General features: G+C 41.0%; 1 protein-coding gene across 1 annotated transcript; it reads right to left on the minus strand.

Moving 5' to 3' along the window:
- Positions 1 to 1,531: 1,531 nt before the first annotated feature.
- On the minus strand, positions 1,532 to 19,614 carry Herc4 (HECT and RLD domain containing E3 ubiquitin ligase 4). The gene is made up of 21 exons (XM_080279187.1): positions 19,500 to 19,614; positions 19,176 to 19,286; positions 15,191 to 15,276; positions 14,106 to 14,256; positions 13,528 to 13,759; positions 13,288 to 13,390; positions 12,252 to 12,404; positions 11,857 to 12,021; positions 10,941 to 11,110; positions 10,295 to 10,448; positions 9,811 to 9,997; positions 9,412 to 9,518; positions 8,975 to 9,169; positions 6,530 to 6,613; positions 5,898 to 6,068; positions 5,084 to 5,261; positions 4,523 to 4,655; positions 3,351 to 3,500; positions 2,911 to 3,109; positions 2,117 to 2,248; positions 1,532 to 1,700 (listed from the first exon to the last, which is right to left on the minus strand). The coding sequence occupies exons 1-21, from the start codon at positions 19,612 to 19,614 to the stop codon at positions 1,539 to 1,541; spliced, it is 3,138 nt and encodes a 1,045-aa protein (XP_080135313.1). The 3' UTR covers positions 1,532 to 1,538.
- Positions 19,615 to 23,320: the final 3,706 nt, after the last annotated feature.

Genomic DNA, 23,320 nt, shown 5'->3' on the forward strand with positions numbered 1-23,320 from the left:
TTACTCAATAGGTTGTATAATTTCACTAGAAAATAACTCAGTAACTGCTTCTCATAAAAGTCTACTCGTACAACAATTCCTACCTTGACAGTCCATTAGTAGGAGAACAACTATACTGTATAACATAAAAAGTGACTTAAATCAGATACCTCAAATGATGGTAAAACTAAAAGGGCCTGAGTGATCGTACTTACATCCATTCCTCTTTGGATGCCAGGGACGTCTGCCAGTATATCACAACTTCTCTCAGCACATCATCTGTCTCTCACCTTCATTTTCCTTTATCAACCTGTTCAGCTTGAGTACAGTTACAGACAAGAAAATCACTCTGCTTTTAAGCTGAACACTCACAGAAATCTTGCAAATGTTAAAATTTGTTTGGTTTCAGTTCCCATAGTGAGTTACGAAAGTCACTGCTTACTGAGTTTTGAAAGTCAATGGCCACTGTCTCATTATTTACTGAAATGAAACGTATCAATATTTGTGGCCACAACCATACACTGCTTATTTAATCCTGCTATGTACCAAACACTGTATTTTGAAGAGCAGACGTCTTTTCAAAGGCTACAGTTTAACTTTCCTGCTTAAAGTCTTCCCTTAACTGAACAAAATCATATGGCTATAGCAATAATTAAATAAAATGCACTTCATAGGACTGGAGGGAGTTAATGTTAAACAATCTGATCATTCTCTAGTATTTCAAGCAATCTAGAAAATACAAAGCAAGTAGGAACCTTATGGCAAGGACAGTATAAATAATTGTCTCTGCTCTAAAATTCTCCCCAATGTATAAGACTATTTTTTCTACAAATAACTCTATTCTTTACAATGGATTATGGCAGTTGCTGAGTAAAGGAGAGGAAGGATAAGGGAGAAGGGGAGGGAGGGGGAGAGGGAAAGAGAGGGGGAGAAGGAGGAGGAGGACACAAACAGCAATGCAAATAGAGAATACACACTACAGTAGATGAGATCAAATCCTTCACTGTGTTGGATGCCCTGCAGTAATGTGTACCTGAGCTTCTGGGTGTTGTAGGCAGGCAGCTCCAGATGGACAACATGTGTGTGTAGCAAGGAGACAGAGATAAGGAGGAACAAAGACACTGAGGAAAAGAAAGGAGAGGGAGAAAGGAAAGAAAATGGGAAAAGAAAAACTGAGAGAGGAGACTGTGGAAAATACAGCCAAGGAAAAGGAAAAAGAGAAACAGACAGACAGAAACAGACACAGTGAGGGAAAGAGAAAAGGAGAATATGGAAAGAAGAAAGGAAAGAATAGAGATATACAAAGAGATTGAGTAAAAGACAGAAACAAGAAAAAGGAGAGTGACTGATAAGGATTCAGACATGAGAGAAGACTGTGATGGAGACAAACAGATTTCAAACCAGACAAGACCAAATCCTTCACTCTTTTTGATGACCTACAGCAACTAGTAAAGAAGAATGGAGACAAAGAAACAGACAGGGAGGGAGACTGAGGAACAGGAAGGGATGGGGAAGAAAATACCAGGTATGGACTGTGAGGGAGACAAATAAACTTCCCACTAAACAAGGCCAAATCCTTCACTCTGTTGGATGGCCTGCAGCAACTTGTACTTCAGCTTCTCCTTGGTGCTGTATGCTGGAAGGTCCAGCTGGCCAACGCATGTGTGGGCTACAGGCAGGTATGAGACATCTGCTGTTGATTGTATTATCATCTTCATCGACTGGGGGAGTGGACAGAAATTTTGGTCTGAGATTAAGTTATAACACTGTAGTTACGAAATGACTTAGGAAAAGATACGAGTCATTTAGGTGACGATTTCAGAAAACGTACATCAATTAGGAAAAGATACCAGTCATCAGCCACTGACTGGATTTTTACCTCCATGGAATGGAGGGTAAAGAAAGTTTGGTTTCAGATTAAGGTATAGAAAGACCAAATTGCCAAGACAACAGTATAATATTCTATTTGGGGAAAGATATGAGTCATCTGCCCCATCAGGATTTTTTCTTCAAGGACTTGAGAGGGTTCAGGCTGTGATAATGCTACACAGGGAGTGTATGGCAAAGAATTTACTACAGTTAAGTTTAGGCCATGAAATTAGGTTTAAATCATCATCATTATCATCATCATCCCTACCTTCATGCCCAGGATGGGTACGCGGTCAGTGCCCGTCAGGAATTTGAGAAACTGCTTCTTCTGGTCGGTGGACAGGTCATGAAACACCTCCCAGAACATCTTTATTGTGGCGTGCTCTCGGTGGTATGAACCCTGCCACAGTAAAAGGTATTTTGTGAAAGGAGAGAGACTGACTAGGAGAATGCACATTAAGTGGAAGGAGGAGACAGAGGATGAGATGAAGGGATGGGGTGGACAGGTATTTAAGCTAGATGGTGTGATATGGACACTGAGGTGAATGATTTGTTGCCACTCTGTCTGCTACTGACAGACAGAGGGAGGAAGATAGACAGACAGACAGATGGATCCTTTATGAACTATCTATCTCAAATGAACAGACAGACAGATGGATCCTTTAAGAACTATCTATCTCAAATGATCAAAATCAACACCACCCTCTTAATTATTCTCAGCAATCCTCATCTTATCAAAATAACTATCCATCATCAGCAATCATCCCCAACTTTTCAAGTGAGAAACATGAGATTCTGAATGCAAAAGTGTAGGTGCCACTGTGCCATAAAAAATATGCTACAAAAGGATGAAAGCCTGAACCACATTAATGTGAAAGAACTACTGTATTGGAGAGGATATCGCAGCCGCACCTCGTCCTCCGTGTTCTCCTACAACTCTGCTCCGTTACAAGTCTCAGTGCCAATTTTAATAGAAGCTTTACCAAACAGACAAATGGAGAGAGATGAGAAAGGATCTGAGTGAGGAAGAAACTGCCTAGGAGAGTATATGGTAATGCCCACCTTGTACTCTGTGTTCTCCTCCAGCTCTGCCCAGTTATAATTCTCATTGCCTGTGACCAGCGCCATCAACTCCATTGGCTGGAATAACTTGAGGACATCCCCGCCACACACACGGTAGAACCCGTCATGGAACGCTCGGTACTGGCTCTTTATGCTCTCGTTTAGTTTGTAGTCTACCAGCAGGTCTACATACTCCTGTCTTGGATGAGAAAATAAAAAAATAAATAAATAAATAATAATATTATTGTTAGCACTATAATAATTTGAAAATAGTTATAAGAAAAAGTATTCTTAGTGGCTAGTCAAACTGACCCTCCAATTTGACTACATTTTGCTATCTTTACCAAGCTGAAAAAAAATTAAGGATCTCTATCAAGCACAACTCATGACCAAAAAAGGCAAAAGAAAACAACATATAGTGCCATAGGTGGGAGACTTACTTATTCTGTGCAGTGACAGGTATATCCTCTCCACCCTCCTTGAGTGGGATGCTCTTGGTGACGTCATAGAAGTGTTGTGTCACGGTGAAGTTAAGGCAGAACACTTCCTCAACATCATTACCCTCGTATTCTAAGAGCTCGTGCAGGTTCCTGACATAATACGTGTGGTTTGGTTAGAAGATTTTAGCCTATACTTCTTCTCCCCCTCTCCACCCTCCTCCTCCTCTTTCTCTTCCTTTTCCTCCTCCTCTTCATCATCATCATCATCATCATCCAGGCCTCTTTTTACAACTGACGATGAGGTGAGGGAAAGTCCAAAGAGCAAGAAAAATCTGACAGAAGGAGAAACTAATCTGTGGTTACATGAAATTCAATCACCTTTTATTATACCGTAGAAAAGACAGAAAATAGTCTCCTTGGGTACTGAACAAATCTGAATGAAGAAGAAGGCAAGGTAAGCCAAGGAGAAGGTGGAAGAATATGGTGGATGAGTGTTTGAGGAAGAGAGGTATGGATGTCGGTGAGGCTAAGGGACTGACAATCGAACTGGCTGGATGAATGTTCTGAGAAGTGAATGATCAGGGATTTGGCACCCCTTTTAATGTGACAGGGTTCGGATTGACTCTATCGGATACGTTTATGTGAAACTAAAGAATGTGGTCAAAGTTTTTGGCGTATCAGAGAGAGCCAGGATTCCGGGAGCTCGAATGGTGAGTGAATGGAAGCGTGGCCCACTTGAGTGGGCAAACTTGGGCTGTCTGGATGTTGTTACTCTTCACCCTGCCCTAGGGTGGGAATGGAGGTCCTGATGATGATGATGATGATGATGATGATGATGGTGGTGGTGGTTACTGGTCAAGATTAATCATAAAATCTGACAGTACCATGCTATCACCTGTGCTGAGAGTGGTTGGCCATTTCTGTCAGGTTAGAACAAATACACTAGAACTATATAGTAGTTTTAGCCCCAGGTTCAATTGAAATGTGAGCCTGGTGGACTGCAGGCTGAAGTTACCCATCTCAGGCAGTCCACTATCCCAGGGGAGAGGGAAGGAGCTGAGGGACATCTGTATATAACTGAGCTGCACACCTGACTGGCTATATCAATGCCTGTGCATGAAGGCCTCTCTCTCTCTCCAGCATCAGAATAAACACGCTATTCAATATGGTACCTGACAAGATGAGGGTCAAAATCAGCCAAATCATCAAGGCCAACCGACTGTCCGAGAAGCTTCTTGTAGAGGGCGAGAGGGAAGGGTAGGTTGATGATGGTGAAGTTGTAGATGGCCAGTCCACAGACAATACCTGTAGGATAGATGGTCAGAGGCATTATCACAACATGTACTGTGTAGGCAGAATTATACCCAAGAATGAAATGGAGGGATGGAGATACAAGAGGAAGGAAGTGTGAGCTGGAGTTGGAGAGTGGGCAACTTGATGACAGAGGAGAGAGTGACACGGAGATGATTCATTTGTAGTCACCCCAAATGGGATTACGGCATCTGGTGATAGATACGGTACATAGAGGGATAAACCCACTGTCCCGATCAACTTAGCCATCACCATTATTAACATTATTATCATCCGTACTTTTGTCCTTTCATTATCACCACTACCATCATGAAGACTGTTTGTAACAGGATGTAAAATGGCACTCTTTCAACCAGATGGTATTGGTGTTAGAATATTGTTGGAAGAAGTGGTGGTGCCGGTAAAACTGTCAATCAACTTACCAATAAGGGAGTATGCGGCAGCAGCCTCCAGTGTTCCCTCTTTAAACCAGATAGTGTTGGTCTCAGAGTACTGCTGGAACATGCCATAGTCGGGGTTCAGGATCTCACGCAGCAGCAGTAGGAAAAACTCCTTACGCACACCACCTGCATCCTCTGCCTCCTCACCAATGAAGTGCACCTACATACATGAGATATTTTAGATGCTTACCCTACATCTAGCCTACATCTTATGTTGGATGATTAAAAATGAATAAATACATAAACCCATTGAGCCCTCTTTATAAAACACCTTTTTAATTTCCTTTTCTGCTTTAAACACCAATTATGTAAAGAAAAAAATTACTGTATCTGATACATTCCCTTGTTATTACCTGTATTGATAATGTGAAACAAAAATGACAGTAGGGTACCTAATAAATTCCCTTGCTATTAACTGTACTGATAATGTGATATATTTCAACATATTCCTGCTTTATACTGCCAATGGGTGCCTCTGACAGGTAGTCTTACAGAAAGATTCAAATTGTATTAGCAGTAGTTCCAGGTTCATCTGAACGTGAACCCAGTGGATTGCAGGTTGATGCTGGTCCTCTCCTACACCCCACCATCCTCTTTTCCAGGAATAGAGAGAGGTAAGGGACACAACATATTTGTATAAAAGGACAGGTCTACTACCCAGTTATATCAGCGCCATCTCATGAAGACATCCCTTTCCAGCATGAATTAGACAGATATAAACAGACAGACAGATGAGACAGACACAGATTGATATAGACTGGTTAGATTAGCAGAGAGATAAATTATATAAGTGTACCTTGAGAGGCCTCTTGTAATCAGTAACACCATGATGCATTAACTGCTTGATAGTGTCGTCAACAATGTTGTCTCGGTGAATGTTGATGTTGAGGAACTGCACCTGTGCTGGGTCAAACAGCCACAGCAGAGGGTTGCTGTTGATTACTGCTTCCTGGATGGCACCCTGCATCTGTATTGGCAGCAGGAATACATGGATCAATTGTCAGTATCCTTGTTTTTAATATCACTCTCTATTAACATCAGCACAATCATTCTCATCACCACCACCACCACCACCATTATCGTCATCATCAAAAAGACCGTTACCACCATTACCATCACCACCACCTTCACTTTCACCATCATGATCATAACCATCAACAGCATACATCATCATCAACCCACCGAATGCTTAATATACATTTGGTATACTTATAGTAGTTGTAACATGTTTAACTTCATGAAGGTCCGTAACTTCTCTCAGCTTAGCTGATGACCAAGTGTGGTCAGACTGCAACCAATGAATTGTTTACACCTCATAACTAATTCCCATGAAACTTCATGCAACTTCAACTTAGTATTCAAGCTGTCACTGGTGTGAAATGTATATAAACCAAGATGTTAAATACAATATAATATTTGTTGGCGTACCTGTCTGGAAGCATCGCATCGCAGCAGTAATGTCTTGGCCTGGGCGTCAAACAGGAATGGGTACTCACACATGGAGATGGGGTTCTGACAACACAAACAAGTCTAATAAAGGATACATGGATGCTTTTTTTTTTTTTTTTTTTTTTTTTTTTTAATGCAACAAAAAATGAACTGAAGGCTAAAATCCTACGAAGTTCTTTCCAAGAAAAACAAAAACAAAAATTCACAATCAATTCATTTCATGATGTCTGGACACATTTTGTTTAACAAAGTGGCAGTCACAGGTACAGGGTAGTACAGACTAAGGCGGTTCCAGAGATCCAGGGATAACCTGCTGCTTGCATAAGTGACCTTCTGTCATAAGATTTAAGGAAACCACCTATCTATAAATTATTCATGTATCAGGAATACATTAACTTATACAAAAGCAAAGAAGCTTCATACAATACTACTAAATTATCAAAGTACTGAATGAACATACAGCCAGCTAGAAACAAAAACTATGCAGCTAAATTAAACCTTGTCACCTATTCCATAAACTAGTAGGTTCAGTACAACCATTCCTTAAAAATAACAATAATTCATTCATTCATTCTTCATCTAATCCAGTGTTGTCTCATGAGCAGTGTAGGAGCCAAGGGCTAGGCAAGTTGGTCCTGACATTTAAGATGAGAGTGACCACCCTCACTCATCCCAGAGTAGCATTACGTGAGCAATAAACCCCAACCATCCCTTGGATAAAAACCTGTACTGGCGCAATCCAACTGGAGCGCTTTAATTGCCCACTAAACCACCAGGTGCCATAATTTGGTTATATGGTTACTATCCAGCACAGTAAATGGTTTCCTGGTGTACAAGAAACTATTTGGCTTGTCACTCAGTGTAGTCACCCATAGGCAGAAGGAAGAGGAAAGAATGAAAGAAAGAAAGAAAGAAGAGAGCGGGTGGAAAGAAGGAAGGAAGAGAGGAAAGTGCAGGCACTCGAGAGCAGCACTACACTGAGTGAGTGGATGGTGAGTGCCCCCACCAACCACTAAAAAAATAATAATCATTATCATCATCATCCAGACCTCCTTTCCCACCCAAGGGCGGGGTAAGGAGTAGCAATGTCCAGACAGCACGAACTTGCCCAATCCATATAGGCCACGCTTCCATTCACTCATCATTCAAGCCCCCAGAATCCTGGTTCTACCGGATACGCCAAAAACATTCTCCACACTCTGCAGCTTCACACAAACATATCCGATTCAGTCAATCCGGATGCTGCCATGCTCACAAGGGGTGCCAAAATCTCTGATCATGCACTTCTTCTCCTCACAACATTCATCCAGCCAGCTCGATCTCTTGTCAGTTCCCTAGCACTCACCGACTTCCAAACCTCTCTTCCTCAAACACTCATCCACCATATCTCTCCACCTTCTCCTTGGCCTACCTCACTTCCTCCCTCCTTCAAATTCGCTCAGGTATACCTTTTTCACCACTCTACTGTTATCCATTCTTTCCACACGACCATACCATAATAATAATAATCATCATCATCATCATCATCATCATCATCATCATCATCATCTGGACCTCCTTTCCCACCCTAGGGCAGGGAGAGGAGTAAAAACATCCAGACAGCCCAAGTTTGCCCAATCCACTGGGTCACGCTTCCATTCACTCATCATTCAAGCCCACGGAATCCCGGCTATATCTGATATGCCAAAAAACTTTCATCACATTCTGTAACTTCACATAAATGTATCCGTTAGAATCAATAATAATAACAATAATAAATAAATATAAACGACACTATATTCCTTCTTAAAAGAATTCCCATACTGAGGTTGATCATAGAAGAGTTGATGGTTTCTATGGCCTGAAGCTAAATTAAAAGCCAGGACCTGCTGATTACTTCCCAACAGTTGTTGGTAACTACTGAGCCAAGAGCTGTTATCAGTCATCTTTCTCTGATTGTTTTTTTCCTATGAGGCCCCTAGGTTATATAACTGACTGTTGTTATCCATGAGGCACCTGATTTCTGGTGAACCTTTAAAAGGGGCAGCTCACACTTTTCTATTTTCAAGCTGTAATCTTGAGAGGTGTTGTAATGAGTAAACGGCTTAGCCGCAGCCACTTCTGCAGATGAAATTTGTATTGGATGTGAATAAGGTCACAATTCTCGTATCTGTATAGGTGCAGACATGTTTTGAGTACTAATTCTACAAGAACTAGCATTTTTGAGAAGCAAAAGAGATTATTATTATCTTTATCTCATTATTATTGTTACTATAATACTATTATTATTATTACTATTACTATTTTTATATTACCAAGCAAAAATAAATAAATAAATAAACGTATAAAAAAAGAAAAACTTGAGATGCAAGGGACTCTCCTTGGCTTAGCCAATGAAGCTCACTATTACACTACCACACACACACAAGCACACAAAATACTAACATCTGTCCTAAACATAGGTCTAACTCTGCTGCTCATCCAGTTGAGGTAGTCGGTGCGGATATCGATCTTCTCGGCAATCTCTGGGATGTAGAACTGCTCGTATGCAATTCTGGCCACATGGGATCCCTCCTTAAAGTTCTCTTCATGAAGCAGACTCAGCAGCTTCAGCGATGAAAGCAGGACACGACGGTCAATCTAGGGAAGAGCAAAATTTTAACACCTATTCAATATCATCATCATTAACATCGTCTCCTCTAGGTCTCTTTTCCCACAAAAGGATGGGGTGAGGTAGGGTCCAGTGAGAGATGGTCAATCATCACCATCATCATCACAATCAATCTAAGGAGTTGTGAAAACTTTATCATATTCTATTCAACATCATCAGTCAATCTAGGGGTTGTGAAAACACACTACACTACAGCATCATCACAACTCACTTCAGACGATGATCGGCTGGTGGTGTTGAGGATCTGCACCACCACAGACTTGTAGATGGTCAGCAGCCGGGTGGTGAAGTCCACGTGGAGTACTCTCATCCACTCCCCTGGTGGATCCAAAAACAAGTACTAGTGTGGTGGTAGTCGTAGTAGCTGAAACCCTGGGCTCATCTAGACATGAACCTGGTGGATGTGGGCCAAGTAACCCTTCTTCCACAGCCTACCATCTTCCTTTTGAGAGACAGAGGGGGAACTGAGGGACAACTGTATAACTGGGCAGCTCAACTATCCACTCATACCAGTGTTGCTACATGAAGGCATCCCTCTCCAGCACCATCCAGAAACAAAGAACAAGAAAACACAAAACTAAATATCAAACAAGCAACTGTATAAACTCACTAAATACTTCTGATTTATTCTTCTCCAGCCCCAGGACTGCCTCAGCATACAACAGCTGCAGGTCCCTCATGTTGGTGGGGTCAAGGAAGTCCTGCAGCAGTGGCAGCAGGATGAAGCACCGCAGTGACTCTGTGCTCAGCATGGGTGTGCGCAGCTGCTTCACAATACTCAGCACACTAGAGTGGATCTGTTGGCATGTGATATCATCATCAACATCCAAAATGACAGAATGATAACAACCCAAATCTGTCATATTAAATGGGCCACTCACTCATCCACTCACCATTAAACCCCCTGGAATCTTGGGTCCACTTCACAGGTACACTTTTTATGTACCTGCATTTCACAACTACCTATCAGACAGATCAATGCAATGACAATAATGTTTAAAGGGGTGCCAAACCCTAGTCATACACTATATATACCCAATGGATAATATCTCTCAATCTGTGGCTACACTATGATCCAATATCCGATATCTTACCAGCTCTTTGATGGCCTGTCTTGGTATCCGACCCAACTTGGCCATGCACTCCTCAGCCAGCCTGTAGTCTAGGCCGTGTGATTGTTTTTCAGCGTCTGGCCGCAGGAACGAATTATTCCAGCATGCCAGTGACCCAAACACTGTCTCTATGTACCTGTGGACAAAATGGGAAATGATGGCACGAACAACACTATCTCTCAGTACAGCCATAATCAAAAGCTGGCAACATGAAGCACACAACAAGAGTATGGGAAGAAGGATGCTCTCTGTTGTCTGAGGAGGAAAGAGAAATATGGAAGGCAGGACACAATGCTGGCACAGGATTGTTTGCAAACTTTTGTTCATGACTGTAAGTGTGGATGATATGGTATAGGATATGATGAGCACTGTCTCCATGGTCTAGAGGATTTGAGCGTATGTTACTGACCAAGAAGTCAAGCATTTGCTCCCACTCGTGGAAAACTGGTTGATGTCATTAACGGCATCTAGTGGTAAAGTGCTACTTGCTCCAATCAAAGTCCTTTAAATAGGAAAAGAAAAGGAACGGAAAGAAATGAAAAGGAAGGAAAGGAAAAAAAAGATAAAAAAAGGAAAATTAAATGAAGTGAAGCGAAACCTTAAAAAGTAAATAAATAAGCAAACTTACGTGAAGAGCTCATCGTCAATCATGTCCTCCTCTCCAATGCTGACCATCCTGTTGATCTTATCTTCCTGGAGGCACAGAGGCTGCTGAAGGGGTCGGGTTTTGCAGAAGTCGGGGGCTGTGTTGGGTTCTGTTGTCACCCGAGCCATGCTCACATCACCACCTGCATATATCTAGAGAAAAAATATTATCACTTTCATTGAGTTCATCTAGCTTGGCATAGGTCAGGATATCATCCAGTCCTCACTTACCAGTTTACATTTAGGTCGCATGAAGTCACATATGACATGTACCCCTCTTGTTAAATATGCCCTCACATCATAACCTACATTATGGTACACTGCACAGCACATATCACACCAGGGCACAGACAAATCATCAATGGTGTAAGGAACCTACGGAATGATCCCATAAGGGCAGTTGCTTACTTGTGTTCAACATGTCTCTGGGCTGTGCATGAATAGGGTTGAGTAAGAACAACTTTCATCACCATTATATTCACTATCTGTTATTACCATCACTGCCACCACCACCACCACTAGCATTATCCAACCACCAACATCCTTAATCATCATCATCAATGCCACCACCATCACCATCATTCTCATAACCACTATCACTATTCCATCACCACTGCCATCCGTATCACTATCCCCATACTCGTCATCGTCATCGTCATCATCATCATCATCATCCCAACCCTAATTCCTCCATAAGAGACAGTCCAGAAAATTAACGAAATGCACAAAAGCAATGCCATCTATTAAACAGCATGGAATGGCCAGTGAAATGAGCCACAAAATAACGTACATACTGTTCAAGCCCATGGAACCACGCTTGCCATAATATTAAGTTTGGCTGCTTTCCCAGTGCAGTATCACTTTATCTCCCCCTCTTCTCTCTCTCTCTCTCCACTTACCCTGTTAACATATACTTTCTGTGTGTCCTCCTCCGCATCCTGAAGCAGTGACCTTCCCCCAGGGGACACCCAGGGGCCAACCACCACCTGTGGAAGGTTTCGATTGTGGGGTGTCTTGATTCCCAACTGTCCGGAGAGACCCTGACCAAATGCATACACCTGACCCTGCAATGTCAAAGAAAATGAAATAAATATAACTGCCATCATCATATCAATCATCATCATCATCAACATCAAATCAATTATCATCATCAACACATTCCAGATCTTTTTTTCTTTTTTTCACCTAACACAGGTGAGGTAGGGCACAAAGAGCCAGAAATGATGATGATGATGATGATGATGATGAGACTGATAATAAGTATGATAACTAGTGGTGACAAATGGTAACCTACCTGGGCTGGCAGGTAAACCAGTGTGTGTCCTCGACCGCATGCGACCTGCGTAACCTTAGATCCCACAAGGTCGAGACAGGTTCGGGGTACACTGATGTCATCGTTGTTGCCATGTCCCAGCTGACCGTAACGTCCATGGCCAAATGTCCATAACTGTGGAAAGTACATCACTATTGTCAGCATCAAAATCAGCATGATCACCACTGAAATCTAATGGATTGTTCCTTAGGTCATACCCTAACCCTCAAAAAAAATTTCAACAAAATCCGTTCATAAACTTCATGAGTAATCCTGTTAAACAGACAAACAAACAAACAAACACCAGCAAAAACATAACCTCCTTGGCGGAGGTAATCAATAAATAAAGAAATAAAGACAATAACACATCGTCAATTCCCTAAATGCTCAGAAAGCAATAAGAATGATAAAATACCGGTACTGTCAAGTGAGAAGGTAAGTAAAAAATAAATACCATAATAATAATAATAATAATAATCCCATCCATCCATCATTCAATAGTATGCTGCCCCATGAGGAGCGTAGAAGCCTGGGGCTAGGCAAGTTGGCCTGACATTAAAGATGAAAGTGACCAGCCTCACTCATCTCTGAGTGGCATTACGTGAACAATAAACCCCAACTACCTCTTAGATATAAACCTGTACCGGCTCAATCTGACTGGAGTGCCATAATTACTTGCTAAACCATCAGGTGCCATAATTTGGGTCTATGGTTACCACCCAGCATAGTAAATGGTTTCCTGGTGTACAGGAAACCACGAAACCATTTACTATGCTGGGTGGTAACCATATAAACATTTAGTGAGTAATTAAGGCGCTCCAATCGGACTGAGCAACATAATCATCATCATCATCATCATGACCATAACCATCATCACCACCACCACCACCACATTCAAATGACAGGTGGACCAAACACAACACTGCAGAGGGAGAACCATCAACAGCATGCACAGTGAAATGATTACATACCATAAGTAAATAAATCTCACACATAAATAACGAATGCCAGTGCCCACCTTGCCATGGTTGTCCAGAACAGAGGTGTGGCTCTCCCCCAATGCAACGTAAACAATGGGGCTTGAATATGTGGCTAAGTTCGGGACTAACACTGGCACATCACTGAAAAAATAAATAAGAAGAAGAATGATGAACTGTTGAAAGATACTGGACACTTCAGCCACACACTCCCACAGATCATGTTGAAATTAATTATGCACACAAAACAACACAACACAACACCTACACATAAAACTCACCTACATTCACTATCATTGGTCTTATACCCCAGCTGTCCATATTTGTTAGAGCCCCATGTGACAAGGAAGCCTGCCTGGGTGAGGGCAGCGGAGTGGCTTCCACCTGCAGTCAGGTGCACCAGAGGCGTCCCACTCAGTGCCGTCACCAGCACCGGCTCCTTTTGTGGGCTGTTCTTGTTCCCAATGCCCAGCTGCCCACAGCTGTTTTGACCCCATGCATACAAAGATCCATCTGAAAGTACAAGAAGGAGATGGCAGTAATTTTTTATTTTTTTAAATGTATGTGTGTGTGTGTGTGTGTGTGTGTGTGTGTGTGTGTATTTATACAGTATATATATATAAAATTTTAATAATCCGAAAGACCCTTGGTCTCCTGCCATTCGCATTGCAGGACTTTTCCTGTATATACAGTATATACACATATATAAATATATATATATATATATATATATATATATATATATATATATATATATATATATATAGTGTGTGTGTGTGTGCATATGTATATGTAAGATTATATACAACATTTATATGTATAATATGCACGTATAAGTATATACAGATGGTACACATACCTGCAGCCAGTGCCATTGTGTGATGTGATCCAGCAGCCAGCTGTACCACCTGTTTGCTGGCCAGGCTCTTCACAAGACGTGGTGATGAGATGTGACCCTCATTGGAGTTGATACCCAGCTGACCAGACCCATTCTCACCCCATGCGTAGATCTGTTGGTTAATGGTAAGTACCAATGCGTGGTCAATTTTATATTAACCCCTTCACCACAATGATATATATTTTAGCATATTTTTACTACCTTCGGAAAACTAATATATTATATCATCAGAGTGATGGGGTTAACACTCTCAGGCTCATATGACTCTGCTATAGTTCATTCACTTTAACTTGGCAGAAATTTATCTCCTCCTGTGGCCCATTTCCCATAACTCCCTGTTTGAATAAGAAAACTATGGCTCCACACCCTTTCCATAGTATTTATTCACATCTAGCACCATACTCTAGTGTTAATCTCTTACTACAGTATACCTCAGTTTTCAATACAGAGATAATACTTTTTCATCTAAACTCTGTTCACATCAACTAACTGAAAAACTGCCATCTCATCCTGAATGACAAGCTGCAACAAGTGAACACTAATGTGGTGTTACTCATTAAGAAGTTCTATGGAGAAGGATGGTGAGTCTTAGTATTGGCTTACTCTACCACTGGGCTATGCAAAAGGATGAAAATCTCCATGTCATTAAAATGAATGTTGTTCATTTGTTTATAACTGCTCCAACACACTTGCATGCATCAACCTTAATCACCTACTGGTGGCTCTCCATGCTGATCAATCCTCACCAACCTCTCTATTCAGTTCCTTATCCCATAAGTCATGCATTATTACCTTGTCTCAGGTCTTTTTTAGTCAGCCTCTTGCAACTCTATCCTCAATGTTTACACCTCTCACCCTCCACACCCAGCTGTCATCCTCCATTCTTTCCATGCCCAAAGCATCTCAATCTACCCCTTCTTCTCACAACACTAATACAATGAAGTCCCATCCTTTCTCTCAGCTCCTTATTCACAATCCTACAGTTAAAGTAATGAGTATTTTATAAACAAAACAATCAACCATCTGCTTGAGTATAATGCACTTACCAGGCCCCATGATGTTAGTGCAAGAGAGTGTTGATCTCCTGCTGCTACCTGCTGTATACTGTGACTTTCTAAGGCATCCACCTGTTCTGAAAGTGAGAATCAGCAATGTTATTATGGGGCTTGTAACATTCTAACATCATCACCAACCTTCTCCTGGTACTTTTTATCATCATCATCGGCAGCAGCATTATCATCATTGTCCATACACCCCCTTTCCTACCAAAGGACTGGGTGATGTAAAAGCGTAAAAGGGAGAGGGAGAGAGAGAGAGAGAGACAGAGACAGAGACAGAGAGAGAGACAGACAGACAGAGAGAAACTAGCATGGATTGTGACTATTTTTCTAACCCTACTTCCTACTAAAAAACAGGGTTGGTATACTGTAGCGCACTTGTTCATTTAATAGGGATGCTTAACCCTTTTCAAATCAGTTGATGGCCATGTGTAATCAGACATGAGGACTGATTTAACTGGCAACCAAGGAGACTCAATCCTACCTCAGAACTAAGGCTCATCAAATTTCACACAACTATGGCTTAGTATTCAAGCTGTGAGAGTGGCCCAGTTCCATCAGGTGAAAACAACCAATCTAACTTTCATTGTGTGGTGTATACTATTATTTTCATAATATCTGTGTACAGTAAATAGAGATTTCTCAACATAAAGTAGTGCATATGAACATTTCCAGGATATTAAGTGGAATATGGAGTTTTTATATTCTGTTTTCATTTGATGGAACTGAACCACAAAGAAAAAAAGTCAAGCCACTTCCAAACACTACACAGAATGCCTAAACAATACGACTTCTCCTCCACCCACAATTACACAAACACATAGCCTCCACAGCCACCCAAACATCCTTCCTAAATCCCCATCAGACATGTATCCCACAGAAATTGTCTTTCCCAGAGACATGAGTGCACCTGACCAGACCATGACAGGGTCACCACCCTTCCTTGCAACTGTTCTGAAACACATGTATAACTCAGGAACAATCCACTATACCCACACTGCAATATGGCACCCACACCACAACACATACAACTCACTACCACAACACAGAAAACCCTTCAACACAGCCTCCACAAACACTCTCTATGAGCACCCAGCAGAAATGGCTGGTTCCCAGCAATCCACTGGGTTCACATCCAGATGAACTTTAGGCCACAACAACAACCAAAATTTACAGCTCCAGTTGTATGAAAAAACAGTGTTCCTATGGTACCACACTCTGATATGAAAAAAAAAAAAACTTACTGTATTTGCAGGGCAATTTAAGTCTCATTTGTTTTGTCACAATGCAGGACACAAATTATTTACATTTTTTTTTTTTTTTTTTTTGGTATGTACAGTATACTTCTTCTTCAAAGTGTTACACAGGCTATGCTGACTCTCCTACACATACAATAAGCCATAAGGTTGGTAGTGTGGCATGGCAGAGGCTCGGGAAGGAAGTGCGTGTTGGATCAGGTCAAGGTCACTGCCAGCATCCCTTCATCTCCCATTAACTCAAACCTGATAACATGCTCACCACAATCTGAGGACAAGGCGCCAGGATTTAACACCCTTCACTACAAATGATCTCTCCAATCATTATAATCATCATAATTTTCAGTTTTACATCAATTTTTCCATAAAATATGGGTCAGATGGAATTCACCTGATAGCACTTCTCGATCCTGCTCTGTCCTGTGCCAGCTCTCTGGTAAAAGAAAGAAAAATACTGGCTAATTCCATATAACTATGCAGCCTCATCATGGACAAGACGGCCTCTCAGTCTAGCCATCTAATCAAAACATATACAGAGTGGTCACCAGTTGCTTTTCCCCGAGTGGCAATATGTGAGCAGTAAGTTCCAACCATTCTTTAGAACTGAATCCTTATGGGCCACATCCAGTTGGAGTGCCTCCGCTCATTAGACCACCATAAAAAATAACAATAAATAGATGGCATTAAACTGAATGGCTTAATGAAGTTAGTTTCTTGCCTCTTCACTTAAGGATGGCTTGAGGTCAAGTCCAGAGTGGGAAAAAAAAAAAAAAAAAAAAAAAAGCCTGATGGCAGAAACTAAACCCAAATCTGTCCAGTTAAACAGAGTACACCTTCATTCACTCACCATTCAGGCCCCCAGAATCCTGACTCCACCATACAGGCATAATCATCACTTCATACTGTATTATCAATCAGCTAGAGTCAACCTTGGTATATAGCAGAAATAATTATTTCTTCTGGTAGCTAGTTTTTGCACCTTGACAAACTGTACAGTTAGGTCAAAACAACAATTTCCATATTACCTCCTCCAAGCTGCAGAAATCCCTAAATTCAATCTATCTATCGTTTCGTTTCGTTCGTTTCGTTTTTAAAGGCTCCAACATGCTTGCATGTGTCAGCCTTGGTCACCTAATGGCGGATCTCCACGCTGCACGATCCATTGCAGCCTCCCTGTTCAGTCCCTTAACCCTAAGGTCACACTTAATGACCTTATCTATCTATCTATTGCCAGATGCCATAATCCCGTAAGGGGAGGCCATTTGACTTGAGTTAGTTGTTTTACGGGGAGGGGCACTAACCCTCCAACAACCCACTTGTTGACACGTAGGGAACACGTATGGTTTGGTTATATGGTTACCACCCAGCATTGTAAATGGTTTCCTGGCTTACAGGAAACCATTGGGCTTGTCACTCAATGTAAAGCCACCTGTAAAGGAAAGAAAAGCAATAAGAAGTGACCATAAAGATGGGAGAAATAGGAAGAGAGGAGGGCAGGCACAGAAAAGGAATGATAAAGGCTAAGGAAGAAGTAGGCAGCACTACATGAAGTGAGTGGATGATGGTCGCCACCACCCTAAATTCTGCTAGTATATGATAGTCCCCTCCAGTCTGCTGTATTGTGGTTGTGGTTGTGGACATGGTGGTACACTAATTTTACTTTAACCAAGCCCAGATTCTCATCCTACTGCAACTTATTTCACACAGGACAGTTGCAGGAAAAGACAATGCTATGGCTCTACATTCTTATCATGACACTTCTTCATGACTTATATAATATTCTAGTGTAAATCTATTATTGCAGCTCATTATTCATGATGGAGAGATGGCAATTTTTGGTCAAATTAGAGTAAAAATAGTGTACTGTAGTCATATGTAAGGTGCTGTGGTTGGGCTTTTTTTCGGACTACATTCTCGGCGTTACGCAAAACTTTGTAGTACCGCTTCCTTAGCGACTTATACCGCGTATTACAAATTAAACATTCCCTTGTGTGCTAGCCATTTATACTTTTTTTTAGTACTGACAAAGCTTGCATTAATAATGAGCAATAGGGTGATGGCAGCCACCATCCACTCATATGATGTAGTGCTGTCTACTTCTTTTTTCATCTTTATCATTCTTTTCCTTGTCTGCTCTCCTCTTCTGTTTCTCCCATCTTCCCTGTCACTTTTTATTACTATTTCCTTTTCATGTGGCTTTACATTGAGTGACAAGACTAATGGTTTCCTGTAAGCCATGAAACCATTTACAACACGGGGTAGGAACCATATAACCAACCTTGACATGTTCCCTACACATCAACAAGTGGGTTGGCGGAGGGTTAGCGCCCCTCCCCGTAAAACAACTACAGCAAATCACAGACAAACAGCCACCCTTTACAGGATTATGGTATCTGACTATAGTTAACTAATACAATAGGGACAAAGGATAGTGTGACTCCAGAGACATGGGAATGAATAAAGTGGCTGTTGGAGATCTGGCAGCAGGGAGGGCTGCCAGTAGGTGACCAAGGCTAACGCAGCAAGCATTATGGAGCCTTTATACATGAAATGAAATGAAACAACTAAACAGAATAAGTCACTAATGAAGAGGTGTTATGAGATCATCAAAGCTAATTAGAATACAAGTTTTAATTTCATTCTTGCTACTCTTCTAACATGCATAAAACTGCTTGGGGGTAAAAAGAATAAGCAAAAAAGATACCCAGTGTACTAACCTGGTGTTCTGGTGATCTTCCTGTGTCCCAGCTGTCCGACCTCATTGTTTCCGCAGGAATACACGCGGCCGTCATCCGTTAGTAATAATGAGTGGCTCAGTCCTGATGCCACTGCAATAACAGTATCACACTACAGTTAGTTTGTGTTTGTGTGAAGGATCTGGGGTAATATCACAAACTGAATACCAAATCTTGGTTACATGAAATTTTATAACCCTTAGTTACTTTCCACCCTGTAAAGTAATTTAGAAAACATTACTTGGGTGTGTTAGCAATACTTGATTGAGAACTACTACTACTACTACTAGCACTAGCATGCCTCACCCTGTCTGACATTCCAGGAGTGTGCAAAGGTCATAAATGTGGGTTGTGTAATTTGTTCTACCTCTGGGGCCCCAACACCCAGCTCCCCAGACACTGTTGAGCCCCAGCAGTACATTATTACACCACCTCACCTGAAATCCACAAACACACTAAGTATTAGCCTACTGAGAAAAAGTGAAGTTTCAATGCTTGCCATCTCTCTCAAAAGCAGTGGTACTTAACCTATCTCATGTCTGTGCCCCTTGAAGCTCCTGGACATAGCTTTGGATACATGTAGTGGCCAGTCTCCACCATAGTTGTGCGGTCATCACCTATGTTCTCAGCAGCTTCTGCCTTCACCCTGGTCCACTGCACAATGTGAAGTATCACCTGTCCAGCCACAAGTATGCATCTCAAATTCGCAGATGACAGGGCACATGTAACATGGACCTACCAAGAATTCTAGGTCCTCTCTCTGAAACCACTCTCTCTTCAACCACCTAGAGATGGCAATTACTAAACTACGCAATACATCACTGGATTCAAAGGTTCTAGTGATTTCTGCTTTTCAAAATTGCTAGTAGGTTTTGATTGCAATATTCCTTGGTTCACTTAGCCTATACAGAATTTTACCTTTTAATTACATGATCAATTTTGAAAACTAAAATGATCTGTGTTTTACTAATGGGTCAAACTGCAAGAAAGCTCACATTATCACGTGAAAATTTTATGACCAGGATTATTTTTCATAACTGTAAACAGTACCGGTAATTCATAACATCCCGTCCATATTTTTCAGAAATAAAATCTGTTGCTAAAAAGCACAAAGACAGGTTCACTGATGTTAGCGGTGGGGTCTTACTCAGGTCAGTGTGTCGATTCAGACCCAAAACTCATTCGTCCCCTAATCATTCTGGTTACCAGTAGTTAGGTTAGGAAAATTAGACTAGGTATGGTTAAGTAGGGTTAAGTTATATTATGCTAGGTTAGTAAGGATGAACGACTGGTGACTGAATGACTAAAGCCGAATCAACCTGAAAGCTTTTGACAGGTGGCCATTTGCCATTGTCTGCTGGTAAAACTAATGAGACTGCTGAATTGATGTCTTAAAAAGTATGCATTTCTGTTATATTTTAAATCTATAACAATGATAGATACCTCATGTTACTGTTTACTGGGAAGAAATTAAGGTAAACTTTCAGAAATACACCCAACTAATGGAAACTGAAATTAATATGCTCACTGATGAATTTCAGCAATTCTAAGCATTTTCTTCTTATATAAGCATATGTTACAAATGCTTTCCTTCGTACATAAAAAATGAGATGTGGAGGGGAGGGGGGGAAGTCTCCCATTCCTATCTCCGTCCTTCACTGCATCAAAAAACATAACCTAATTTTATTGAACTTAACCTAACCTAACCTAATTTAATGTAGTCTGGACATAGATTTGATAACAGACGGAGCTACGAGCTAAACATCTCCGACTCCCACTCCTTATCTACTTAGTACCGTACGAAAAAGTGGATTTGCAACAGACGTATATAGAAGAAAAATTGATTAAAATTCCACAAACTAAATGTCAAAACATATGAATTCCACACTACATTAGTTGGGTGTACTTCTGAAATACCAAAAATACAACTGCAAACTCTACCCGTATCCACAGGGACTCTCCTGCAGCTTTAACTAATGAAATTAAAATTACCATACATGTAAGTCTATGGTCTTGCCAAAAAAAACTAACACTGATTTATTTAGAGGTGAAACACTGGCCAAACTGAACCAATACATGTTACAAAAAACAGTGATGGATGCATTACTATAAGCTATTATTAAAAATCAACACCAATTGGAGGCAGAACCTGTGGCCACTGTGATACAAGTTGCTATAAACCTACTATCAATTCAAACAACTACAAGTGAATCTGGTTTTTAAAGGGTCACATTAAATAAACCACTATTATAAACTGTCAAAGCTAAACAATGTCAAGAAACAAGTTTATTACCAGATACTTAGGGAAACTGTCATTTTCAAAGTTGACATTTACACTTCCCTGACTGATATCAAGTTATCCAATATATCACAATAATTCCAATATTGGGGTGAACTGGTTATTTCAACAGCAAACAGAAGTACCACATATCTCAACGGTAAATGAAAAAAAATAAAAGTAACTGCGCTGCGCCAAAAATCGTACTCCTACTCAAATCCAGTCCAGTGCCATTGTTTCTCGTCAGTCGTCACTAAACGAGCTACATTTCACTTTCTCATTAACGTAATGGTATAACTACACACTAACTCACACACTTTCCCTCTTGTCAAAATGCTGAAAATTCCAGCCAGCCAGTCAGTAAGGTTTGCCACTGGGGTCTCTTTCCACAGTCTTTTCTTGTGTATTCAATCATTCGCCCAGCTCAAAATTCGTCCTCTGATCTACAAAAGTCTTGATGTACTAATTTATAAAGTACGAAAATTGGCCACTAACTAGTATATTATACCACGGTAGAATTGAACTAATGTAATACGACTCATTTCTCAGAGTATATTGATCGCTTGGATGTGACGATGCAACCATGACGCCGAAAAGTCTATTTAGGCAAAAATAGAGTTTGTTTACGTACCTTCAAGCACCTTCGAGGAGTTTCGAGAGTGGCGGGAAGCCATTTTTAAATGTCTATCTATCTACCTATCTATTGCCAGACGCCATAATCCCGTAAGGGTTGGCTATTGACTGAGTTATTTGTTTTACGGGAAGAGGGGCCCTAACCCTCCACCAACCCAATTGTTGACACGTTGGGAGCACGTATGGTTTGGTTATATGGTTACCACCCAGCGTTGGAAATGGTTTCTTGGCTTACAGGAAACCATTTGGCTTGTCACTCAATGTAACGCCACCTGTAAAGGAAAGAAAAGTAATAAGAAGTGACAGGAAAGATGGGAGACGTACGTTATTTTATTAAAGTTCCTCCTCGACAAATGTGAAAGCGAGCTTTTAAAAAGCATATGTACAAATGCATCAAAAATAAAAACAACCAAAGAAACCTACCGCAATGACACAATAACCCTTGTGAACTGCAAGTTGAAGCTGCCTTTCTGCATTTCACAATCTCTCTTTTGGGAGACGGGAGTTGAGGCATTTTGTACAACGATCTCCACAAATGAGAGAGCCAAGGTGGGGCTAAGCCCAATTCTGGCGGTGGGAGAGGGGTGCACTGCTCCATGTTGTGCTCATCCCTCTCACGAAAGGTGGTGGGTATGATTAAATAAGCATAACATAACAAGTAGGAGAATCACAAACTTTATGTTAAATTCATCCCATTCCTATTTCCTCCTAACTCATCCAACTGCTACTTCTGCTGGTGGTGCTACTACTACTATTACTTTTACTACTACTGCCGACGCTGGTGCCACTACTACTACTGCTGATGCTGGTGTCATTACTATTACTACTACCATTACTACTACTTACTTTTACTACTACTGCTGATGTTGGTGCCACTACTACTACTACTACTACTACTACTGATGCTGGTGTCATTACTACTACTACTACTGCTACCACTACTACTGCTGCTACTACTACAGGTACAATCATCATTTATTATTATTACCACCACCATCATGATCATTTTCACCCTGTGTGGTACTTATAAATTAAGTGGGTAAACACAAGAATAAGAGAGAGAGAGAGAGAGAGAGAATTAAGTAAATGAGAAAATAAAGTAGAAAAAATGATTACGATAGTTTATTTCAAATCAGTTCATACATTTTTTCAGTATGCTGTAAGTTTTCCCTTTCTCCCTCTCTCATCGTCGTCGTCGTCCTCCTCCTAATCATCA

The sequence above is a fragment of the Coenobita brevimanus genome, chromosome 77, assembly GCF_032717465.1.
Source record: "Coenobita brevimanus isolate Jiangsu-jjx chromosome 77, ASM3271746v2, whole genome shotgun sequence".
Classification (NCBI taxonomy): Eukaryota; Metazoa; Arthropoda; class Malacostraca; order Decapoda; family Coenobitidae; genus Coenobita; species Coenobita brevimanus.